Raw genomic sequence first — 12,087 nt, 5'->3', positions numbered from 1 at the left:
GATCTTATCGAAATTATTTACTAAGAGAAGGTGTTGAAATATCAGTGGTTAGCCATGTGTGGTGCTGGGCGTACGCAATCTCCGAGATGGAGTACATTTACATTTGTTTTGGGGTCCTTTTTGACTGTAGTAACTTTAGAAGTGGTGTATGTGAATTGCAATAGGCTTACTCTTTTGTGGGTGGGTCCCTGCCTAAACCCATCACTAACTCTCTCTAAACCCCTCTTTGCTTCACCCTAAAATACTTCCATTTAGAAGTAAGCATGTCTCTTTTTTGATAGACACTCCCCATGGCCCATCCCATAATTACTACTAAGTAGAAAACCTACATGTGTGATGATCGATCCAGAGGAAAGATAGGAGAAGTGGAGATTCACAGTCATCAGCTTGCGCGTGAGGTTTTTGCTGGCAATCTCTGTAATCAACCTGACTGCAGTTGGGAAAATCTCATTAGTATACAATGCATACAACTTTTTCATAAGAGAAGCGACATCTTCTTGAAAGGATATAATCTGTGAATGAACACAATCAAAATGCATGTTGTGAAACAACATTTTAAGACACTGTTGCCTGAGTTACTTCCACATCTGAAGTATCACAGATAGGGACATCTGTTTGTATGTATGTAGCGAGCAAAATATCCGGACTGCTTTCCACCACTTCCTAGAATCAGCTGTGTGATGCAAGCGATCTTTCAATCTCTCATACATGTTAAACATGCCAATTCGAACTCCCTACACATTAAGGGTGCGATTGACAGATGGGTAGCAATAGAAAATCCCCCGGTTTGTGGAAGATGTGCTATATACCCAGAGGAAAATCCCATAGCAGGATTTACAGCAATGAATGAGTAATATCCACCAATGGATTTTGTTCTGGATTCAGCATTCTCCCACAAATCGAAATCAGTTCCAAGTGCCCTTTCCATTTCTGTGGCCTCTTATCTATACTGCGTACATGTGTTATCAGACCTACTTTCCTCGGTCGGTAGCATAAAACTCGAATTTTCCTGTTGCATGGCGACTGGCATTTAGCTTTTTTTTTCTGTCGAAATTACTATTTCATTACGGTTTAATGTTGCACTGTTGGTTCCACTGCTTAAACTATTCGCAGCGCCCCTTTTTATAAAACAAAGTTGACAAATGACCTCACTCAACAACACCGAAAAAACATACAATAAAGAAATCATAAAATATAACACACAATGAAAAAAACACAAAATAAACGCAGTGGTGGTCTATAAATAAATATTTTATGTAAATGATAAATTTAAAGGAAAGTGTCTGCAGAGCCAGTCTACATCAGGGCTTTTCACAAAAAGCCGCCTTATTTCAACACAATTCATAGTTCATCACGATTTGTCCTGCATGGCCACTTCGGATGCTTCGATACATGATCTGCTGCCAGAAGTACAAGATTCATAAATTCTTCGACATCAAAAGAGTAATTTGTAAATTTAGGGTGTTCTCCTAGTGTAGGATGATGACCCTGCAAAATGAAAACATCACTGTAATTAAGGAGGGCATTTGCTGTAATACAAGTATGCACGTCATATATGCTCTGATAAAAACATAAGTAAAAACTATTTATGGCACTGCCAGTACAATAACCTTTTCAGTTAAAATGACAATTTAATTTGCCAAGTCATGTAAATGTTCACTAGTTTCATGCTTCCTAACAACGGGTATTTCTGCAAAGTAACTCCTTCAAAAAAACATAGCAACTATGAAAACTATGCCATGAATTTGCATATACATGTATACGGCATATGCATGTCTATATGTTGAATGCAATATTTTGGGAGACTTTACTATCTACATTACATTAGGTACACCTAAATTCCTGGTCTCTGACAACCACAGCTACATGCAAAGTGGGCGGCATTTCTATGTTGAGGTATACCTCATGTGGACTAGACATGCTGACAGTTGTGGCTAATTGTATAGTTGCATATATGTCTAAAACCTCTAGTGTCTGTAAAAGAAAATGCATAAAATATTGAGCCACTACATGTTTGCCAAGAATCCTTTGAAATGCTATAACAGTAAACAAGCATTAAACCAGGGTTAGGCACTCTTTCGCCAAGTAATCACAATAAGTCAAGCAGCCACACCATTGTTGCAGAGCAAGCATACGCATGAGCGGGTACCCCACAATGACCAGAAAGCCCACCATCTGATGAGAATGTATATTTGGGTTTGCCTAGCCACTCATTATTCCTCAATGCATATTCATCTTGGATGCGTGTTCAGATTTGCATTTAGAAAATGTGAGAATTAAGCAAGAGCTGGTCCATTACTGAGAAGACATGGCTCCATGAGCCCATTTGCACCATCGCTCAATCAAAAGCCTGCATGTTCTCATTAGCACCATCACTCAATGATAAGACTGCAGTTCTCATTTGCACCATCACTCGATGATAAGACTGCAGTTCTCATTTGCACCATCACACAGTAATCTTTAGTGTATGTTGAGATGTTCACCATACCTCGCTAATCCTCACACCATACCCATAGCGAACCCCATTACCCAGTAATACTGCCATACTCCATCAACAAATACATCCCATTTGTTAATATTACAATAAGCTATTTTCATATGGCAATGACCTAATGGTTATGCTGCAGACACTGCACCCATCCCCCCACCAGTGATTTGCTTAGTTGCCTTGTCCTCCATATGCTTTTTTGTGCTGCAAGGGTGCAGCACCCCATGTCACTACTAGAGGTCTCTCTGAAGTCGGCGACGGGGTGAAGTGCGTCCGGTCCATACTAGATGTTTCTCCGAAGTCATAATGAAGGGAGCAGTACATCAGTTACTAACTAGATGTCCCACTAAATTCAGCAAAGGGTATAGGTATAGCATATATTATGAGGGAGGCACGCTCGCGAGAATACTATCTTCCATCTAAGTTAGGGATCATGACAAAAAGACGAGGGAAGGGGTCTCTAATAAAGGTTATGGGCAAATATATTCTTAAGAAAGGCTGCTCTGTAAGGGTCTGATTATGATCTTGGTGGATGAAATACTCGTCACAAACGTGACGGATATCCCATCCATAATATAACAAGTTCCCTGGATATAATGGAATTGGAATTTGGCGGATAGGATATCCATCGCATCTATGATGGAGTAACCCTGTCTGTCAAGATCATAATCAGGCCTGAAGTCACTGACCGTATTTCAAATAGGATTTTTGGTTGTAGACTGAAGTTCCAGCAATTCTCAAATGTTTTAAAAAGTAAGCAGTGAATAAAAAGGAAAACTGCATCCCAAATCGCTGCACGTTTTAAAATGGCAACTATTACTAATGTTAATTTGCTAATCAGACTGATTTTTATACATTAATTTATACTGTAACTTTATTTGGGACATGTTCATCTAGTTTTCAGAGACTTACGTGAGTGCCCACTACAGTGTTACATGTTGCCTCAGCTCATACTAAGATCTAATAAAAAGGATTTACTAGCTTTTCAAGAAGGACCACTACTAAGCCAAATGTGAGAGGTGTATTGCACTTTCAGGGTGTAGCTGCAGGAATAGTAATGTTGGATTGGCTCTAATGATCCTGTAGCATCTACCCCTTGAGAGAACGTATCTTGAGCCATCTGTCCATTGTCGGCACCTATGGCAAGCCCGCAGGGTCGATCTGAGTAGCTCCAGCAAACCAGGAAGTACTGTACAAAAAAAAGCTTCTATGAATATGTTTATTCAGGAGCCCTGGGGAAGGTTAAGTCTGTCTTTTCTCAAGTTTAAGACAGCTGCTCATAAGGTACGAGAAGTAGAATCCAAATGTCATGATCATTTTATCCGAATTATTAAATAGACCCCACCAATCTAAAATTAAGGTAGTCAATCCTAACACCTGCTGTAAATTCTGTTGCTCTCAAGAGTAGACAATAAGCATCCTAGGCAGAGGTCGATGCAAATACTTATGAACCAGACAAGAGCAAAATTATATCCAACTGTACATTCAACTAGATTGCTTTTTTTCAAACTGAAACTTCATTTGAAATAGACTACAACCACATTCTGACTGGTCTAACCTCCTTGCTAAGTCTTCTGTAAAACAAAAATAATAATAAGGATTGAATAAGAAGGTGATGTTCGTATCATAGCCAGATACCATACTACACTAAAAGAACGGCTTTATGACCTATCAACGCATGCCTTTACCATGCATCTATTACCACGCAATGCTTTTACAAAGCATTGTCTTTAACACACATATGCCTTCACAACCCAAGGTAAGTATATGGTAAGGTGAGTGAAAATCCATATTAAATATATATATATATAACTTTTTTTATGGGGGTAAACCGCAATTTTTTTAAATTATCTTTACCACCCTATACCCCTACCCACTCCTAAACCCTAGGAACACCCTTAAAATAACCCATCCCTAAACCCCGAAAACACCCTTACACCAACCAAAAACATTACTTCCCCTAATCCCTGAAAACACCCTTACACCAGCTAATAACCTTACCCTCGCCTACACCACAAAAACACCGTTACCACCCTATATCCTTACCCACCCCTAAAACACCCTTCTCACCCTATATCCTACCCACCCCTAAAACACCCGTCTCACCCAATACCCTTATCTACCCCTAAACGCACCCACTTGCCATATATATATTTACTAAAACAGCCAAAGGGTGCAGGGACGTTATGGTTAGACTCACATTTTACTCGTACAAAACCTGTGAAATTCAACAGTTATAGTTACCTGAGTTAACTATAACTTGCGCCCCCGCAATGAACTGCTTATGACCTCACATATTACATCACTCACGACATGATCGGTGACATCACTCATGACATTTCAAATGACACAGTTGATGACATCATCTCATATGCACCCACTCACACCCCTCTAGAATCTTTTATACACCCACTGCCACACAACCATTCACAAACCCATTGCAGAGCAATACCAGTACCCACACAACCACTCACTAATTCATAGATCTACACACACATCCACTTGCTCACCCATACTGCCACTCATACACCTGCTGAGTCACCAATAAAAACATTGACACTGGGGATCTGCAAGATGGCCGACATGTGAGGAGCTCCTGCCGGGTACTCCCGGCTAGGGATTGCTCTTTTGGCTTGAGTCCCTGGATTTCTACCTCCTCCTTGGACCCTCTTTCTCACCTGAGGTCTTTTTTGTCTGCGGTCCTTGTTGATCCGGACTCCCGCTTGTGGGCTCGACATTTCTGGAGATGGACGGGTTCGATGCTTTCTTCTGCGGAGACCGAGTGTTCATGGCTGATGCACGGTAGAACTGTCCAGACAGCGTCCGTTACCTACCCAGCCGGACATCGGGCACAGCTCTCCTCGCCTCTCCGCTGTGTCTCCCTCTTCCCTCGCCTACCTGGCGAGGCAATGATGAGTGTTTCCTTCTTCCTAGGTGGCTGCTGGGTAGCTGCCTGCCTTCCGGACCTGAGATGTGGTTGCCTGAAATCCTGCTGCGTGGGATTGAGAAGCTACAAGAGTGCTACAGGAAAAACTGTGCATTGCTGCTGCCCTGCACCACTGAGCTTGCTTTCCTTTTTTTCGGAGTTGCTCGCCTTCCTGACTCCGCAGCTGCCTTCCTCTTCCTAGGACTGCTTCCTGGGCGACAGCGCTGACCCCCCCTTGTCGTGGACTGCCCGGGAGAGATCAGCGAACTTCGGCCTTGCCTCCCTTCGGAACCATCTGCTGACTTCCCCCATTCGGCTATGCTTTTGGGGTAGGTTTTGAATGTTGGCTTTTTCTTGATCGGATTTTCTGTTTGCCTGCATTTCGCGCCATCTTGTTTGCTTGGCTCTTGAGGTCCGTGTCTCCCCGTGCTGACTCCCCTGTCGTGGATTGCCCGGGAGAGATCAGTGACCTTCGGCCTTGCCTCCCTTCGGAACCATCTGCTGCCTTCCCCATTCGCATACAATAACAAGGGGAGCTCAGAGGGAAAAACGGGTACCACAGGGATAGCCCTCCATTCAAAGCAATTCAAACACAAAATCCCTGTACCCGGGACTTTAGTTAGCAATCATCTAACAGGCATGAGAACATCCCATACTGGAATCCTCTATCGTAAAATTCAGGATTTACCCCCTCTCACTTCTATGGTTGGGTGTATATTCTCTAATGCCCTACTGTCCATGCCAAACCACTGTTTGTGACACTAATAGGAAGTTCAAGTGTGTATTCAACTCAACATAACCTATGATGTCTGCCCTGCTGGGACAATACATCCATCCACACAAAGACAGTCAAAAAACGAAAAAATGTGTGGCGGAGAGGAAGGCACCTCACGGGCGAACACCCTCGGGGAAATTGGCAGATGTTACCAATGCTTTACCCCTTTCTCATCATTGGTTGCCATTCCTTTTCCAGAAGACAATGGTGTCACAACACAAAACAGTGTGAAACAAAAAATGTGAGACAAAAGGTGCTAAAAACGGAGCTCAGAGCATAGCTCCCTAACGTGACAAACAATACAGAGTGAAAGTAAAATCAGCATACACACCAACCATACCACTTTATTACTGAATAAGGTATGCACTGCTAAGTTAAAAAGGCTGGTAGCTTACTGTCGCATACCACTACCTGTAACCAACATGTTTCACTGCCCAATAAGTTTTATGGCAGATTCATCAGGGTTAACACTCTGCACCAGCGTTGGACATCTTTAAATCAGGAAACCTCAACCAGCCATGTCCACTCGTACCAGCCGGTCAGGCAATTCTCCACCCTACTGTCGATTGTGGTATCAATCGTACAGATATCGTAACGGGACCTTAAATCATCCCAAGAGGGATGATTTAAGGTCCCGGTATGATATCTGTAAAAAAATTTACAAGGTAAAAACGAGTGACACAGAGGGCAGAAGGGCACAAAAAACGAGTGGGAAAGTGGGCAGAAAGGCACAAAAAACGAGGGAAAAATGGGTGGAACAGAGGGCAGAAAGGCACAAAAAACAAGGGAAAATCGGATGGAACAGAGGGGAGAAAACGAGGCACAATAGGGGGAGACAGTGGCACAGAGCAGATATGAGGCATAAGACCGGGAGACAGTGGCACAGAAGCAAAAGGGACCGAGGACACTTACCAGCGGCAGTGGCAGCGGCAGCAGGAGCACACAGTCGGAGATGCGTGGAGGGGGGCGACCTACCAGGAGGGTCAGCGTTCGCTCACCTCACCGCGCAGCGTCAGGCATATATGGGGAGGTGGGAGGGAGGAGCAGCTGGGAGGCGGGAGCAGCGATTGGGCAGTGGGCAGTCAGGGGGGCAGGGCTGTAGGGGGTGTAGTGTAGTTCCTAGTTTCCCACTAGGCCCTGCGCATTGGAATAACATAAACAGTAGTATCGACGTGGAACTGCAGATATTCCAGGCCTCCACTGACTATGCTAAACTTAATTGGGTGTGTTACCAACTAGCTCAGAGGTCACTGGAAACTTTCTTCTCTGCATGGGAAGTGATCAGCTTCCCTGGCACAGACAAGAAGGGATTCAGCTTTCCAACAACCGTGCAACATGACAACTTTGCTCCTCAGATCAAGAGTCAATCTCTAGGGTCGTGTGAAACAATAGACATGTATTCACTCAGTCAGTTTAGTGCAGTTTACTTTCACGAGATGTAGAGAATAGAGAGACGGGCGTTTGTCAATAAAGGGTTAACATTTATTGAACAGTCTTTCTTCTCGTACAAGAGAAATGTATTGCCACAATTGCAAGACTTGTTATTATAAAAAGTACGTACAGTGAGATAAGGATTGCGAAATAGAACTGTAAAAGCATTGATATGGTTTCTTAGCCATACAATGGTTTTAAAAGTAATAAAACATATATACAGTCATATTATACATTAGGCTAAAATACTCAACTGGTGCTTCTAACTAAGCCTACCCCAGTGTGCCTGACCTAAGCCTAACACGTGGAAGGGGAGTAAGTAAGTAGCTTTAAGTTAAGTTGGTTTTGCCAAGGTTTGCTTCAAGAATTCTCTTCTAAGGGTTTAGTCGACACCATACCTCTGAATAGAATGATGGAAGTCTGGTATTTCCTTCAGGGGGCACTCGATATCCCAGTCACCCGCGAGGGCAGACCGGAAACGCTGGAGCTGGATTTCTCTGCAGGAGAAAGGCAGCGGCTCTCTTCTCAGCGCCTCGGGAGGAGGAGGCGGGGGACAGCGTCCGCGGCAGCTGGAATCTGCTGGGCTTCTTTCGCAGAGGGACGACTGTTCAGCTCCTAAGCATACCGCACCATCGTTTGCGCTTTAGCAGCGGTAATGGTATCAGTAGCTTCACCACCAAGGGACAGCAGGAGCGTACTGCCTGCAGCAGCAATGGGATGCACAACAGGGTGCACGGCAGCATACAACAGCACGACAGCTCTCATTGCTTAAGGCAACGTTGGTAATATTTATACCTGACAGGTGCCGGGTTTGACGCAAGTTTGCTGGACATAAGACGTCAATTAAAGATGTCACTAGGAAGTGATAGTTATCAGTTGCTCATTAGAGTTCCATTACTAATCAAAACACAGCAAGCAGGGATTTCCAGGTTTGCTGAGTTTTTATCTTGTTGAAGAACTCGGAGTGTTAATCTAGGAATATCAGATAGTGACTTCTGCTCTGTCATTGCACTAATTGGTTGCAAAGGAAGTGGCAGAGAACTATGCTGGAATGTGGCTCTGTTCGTGTGAGGCCAGAGATGACTTTTCTGAAAATCGCACTAGAATGGTTATGCCAATATAGGGAATAAATGGATTTATAGCCGAATAGGGGCATAAGGTCACAGTATCGATTAGGAACCTAGATAAACACGCAACACCCACTCCACGTTTTCATGTCCATCAAATTACTAAAACTAGAGCAATTAAATGCATGTGTAACATTGCCCACCCCAAAATACATAAATGCATTCGAAATAGGCGTATATTGTAATACGTGAAATTTAGGTACTGTACGTTTTTGAAGCATAGAAATCATTCAAAAATTATTGCATATGAAATCAATGAACGATTATGCAGAAAGAATTACACATGAAGTATCTCTGACAGAAGAAGGGCGAGATAAATCATCACATATAAATGCATTGTAATAACATGTGCTAGAGGCTGATGTAATGTTGTTATGTCTCTAGATGTGATTTTAGAAATAGAAGTTTGAAGCTTCTGTTCTCTAAGAATAGTTTTTACGTTAAGCAAAGTATTGTTCGTGCCAAAAAAGGTCAATATTAAAAATGTCCAATTCAAAAGAATTAATGCTTGAACGGGGAAAAATAGAGTTCCAACGCTTTTAGCAGTTTTTGTTGATCAAAACTGAAGGCCGAATTCAGAGTTCTTGGGAACGCTGTGTGTCGGAAAGCTTTTCCAAAGTTATTTTTTCTGTACGGGTGAGAACATCGTATCAGACAGGCTCTCAAAGAATTGGTCTACAAAATCAGGTGACAGTTCAACCAAATTCGATAGCGCTGTAACTTGGCAGGTGTGAGAATGATTGCTGTCATCGTAGTCAGGAGCAGCAATGCTCACAGATGGTCGTACCTGGGTGATGTTGCTTTTGTCACTCGCTCCACTGTTACCACCTAGTCGTAGTACAGGTGTCTCAACGAATGCCGTCATCAGGATTGGTAGCCGCTGGGGACAACACAATGCGTGAGCCGTTATTGGACTGAGCAAAGTATCGACGTCCATTGGTACTGCTGATGGAAGTGAAAGACAGATGTCCAACACGCATTCATCGCCGCAAAGCATACATCTTAGTACCGGTAAGATACAGTTCTGCCATATAGGTCTGAATGAAAGGAACCAGGTCATGTTTAGATCTCTCAGCCTGGCCAATCCAAGGACGTTAGTTATCCTGTCCCGGTAGCGCATTGCTAGGATTGTCTCTTCCATTCCCATGGGAGCTATGTCTGAGTTTCGGCTTGCCATAACGAAGCAGGAGGGTCAAAAATAAAATCCCTGCTACAAGTCCCAAAAATAATGGTATTCCGCCAAAAACAGAGTGAACAAAATTAGGAATGATTCCCAAAATTGCCTGGAAAGGTGTTAGCAGTCCCGTAAAGACTGTTGTAAATATGCCTGGGATGCTTGTGGCACTAGACATATTAAGGAGTTGGCTCAACATTTCTACGAAATGCACGGGGCAATTTGTTGATAAAAGGTCATGAACTTCAGTAGCTGTCCTTGCAACTAGAAGATCATACGTCTCTTTTGATGACGTTATAGGCACTGTTGTCTGTAAAAGTACAGATTTCATTTTGCTTAATGTATCAATTCGTATAGAATAGAGATTCAGACGGGGCCAGATGGGAGTCACTGTGTCTGCAGGCCCATTCGGGACAATGCTTGCATACAGCATTTGACCATGGATGTTACTCTTACTAGATAACTTTTCCCTGGCACAAGGCCACAACATCTGTGATCCTTTCTAAGAATGTAACTCCCGTTTGAAAGTTGCATAAAGAAGGGCTCTATCTGAGTTGCAGGTGTGACTAGCTGGTGGCATGAAAGGTTGTTTGAATTTCCATCACATGCTCCGTGTAAATTAATACCTTGACACAAAAGTATACCGCTTAGTGAATGTTTACAGTTCTCACCACTAAGAAATACATTTTTGTCGCTGTCACTATAGCAAGAATGTGTGTATGGTAATTTCCATTCAGATTTTACATATCCTTTACCCAATTGTTCATACTGGCCAGCAGGTATGTACTCAAGGCACTTTTTAAATCGGAAAGTTGTTATCGGAATTGTGATAATCCCGTGTATTATCCATTCAATGACAGGACTCTCTGACATTGTCAATGGTAATCTCTCAAGTTTTTCGATGCTCAGGATTGTATAGTCTGCTCCTTTCTGTGCCAAACTGATCTGTTTATCAGTAAGGTTAAAAATGGAAAATAATGACGTTGTGTTGATTAAACGCCAAGGCACATAGCCTGAACGAAGATTTTGCAGCGTCCAGCCTAATTCTATAATAGAGCGTAATTGAGACTGGCCATGTTGTAACATTAGCAAGTCTCTGTCTATCACATCAAAGGCAGAGGATACAATATTGTCCAACGAATATATTCTGGAAGACAGAGTCATTAACCCATTGTCTACTACAGAAAGTGATTTCTCCAGATTAATACGATCAATTTCTCGTATTTTTTCAGCTGTTTCAATTTGTTTGACTTTCCAAGCCTCGTTGTAAGCAGCATAGATACTGGTCGCTATGAAACGCTTTTGACGCTGTTTGCGTGGTCCAAGAATGAAATCGCGCAAATCAGCACCATCTTTTAGTAAAGACAAGTGTTGCTTAATTTCAGCCAGTGTGGATGTTGTTAGCCATTCAAGGCAGAGTTTCCCTACACTGTATGTTGTTATTATCCCTGGATGTTGTCTCTGGGAATATCTCGAGTCTAATCTGGTCATTTTTAACCCCTGTGTTTTATTCAGGAATCTATCTTGACAGCTGTTTGTGTCTGTAGGCCAGATTAACCACTTTTTCCAATCAGGATGTGTTCTGTTCAAATGTAAAATTTGTGATACGTCTAACTCAATATCTGCAGTTATATTTTCTGGTATTGGCTTTGGTATAGACGGTGTTTTAAGGTCTTTGATCTTAGCTAGGCCAAGACAGGATGTTTGGTGTATTGTGTCATTTAAAAACAACATTTGTTCTGGTATCATGCAGGTTCTAAATAGTGCTTCAATGCCTTGTACCTGCCAATCTTTTGTACCCCAAATTGTTTTCGTTTCAATGTTATTCTTCCAATAATCAAAACCAAATGTCATCATTTTGTCATAAAATGCTTCTGAATATATCAATTTAGAATTTGTCAGCATTGTTTTCATTCCTGTTTTATCTAACAGTTTGTAATAAAACGTTTCTGTATTACTGGTGTTAAACCCTGAGAAGTACTTGAATTTTTTAAAAAATGCTTTAGAACTGCTTTTAGGTGGTGTAGCACAATGTTCCCATTGATTATACATAAAAACATTTCTAGGCTGTGCATATTTATGCAAGTAATGATCACCATAGTGTGTGTAACAGAATAACTGCTCATAACTAGATGAACCTTGTAAATAATCATGATCTGTGAATCT

General features: G+C 42.3%; 1 protein-coding gene across 1 annotated transcript in view; it reads right to left on the bottom strand.

The window, feature by feature from the left end:
• Nucleotides 1–1,233: 1,233 nt before the first annotated feature.
• Nucleotides 1,234–12,087, bottom strand: part of EOGT (EGF domain specific O-linked N-acetylglucosamine transferase) — a 273,584-nt gene continuing 262,730 nt past the window's right edge. Inside the window, exon 18 of the mRNA XM_086936837.1 lies at nucleotides 1,234–1,488. Within this exon, the coding sequence (XP_086792963.1) occupies nucleotides 1,342–1,488 (147 nt within the window). The 3' untranslated portion in view covers nucleotides 1,234–1,341. The remainder of the gene's footprint in view (nucleotides 1,489–12,087) is intronic.

Source organism: Lissotriton vulgaris, chromosome 9, assembly GCF_964263255.1.
Source record: "Lissotriton vulgaris chromosome 9, aLisVul1.2, whole genome shotgun sequence".
Lineage (NCBI taxonomy): Eukaryota > Metazoa > Chordata > Amphibia > Caudata > Salamandridae > Lissotriton > Lissotriton vulgaris.
The sequence above is the reverse complement of the archived record's forward strand: the minus strand, read 5'-3'. Positions and strand labels throughout refer to the sequence as shown.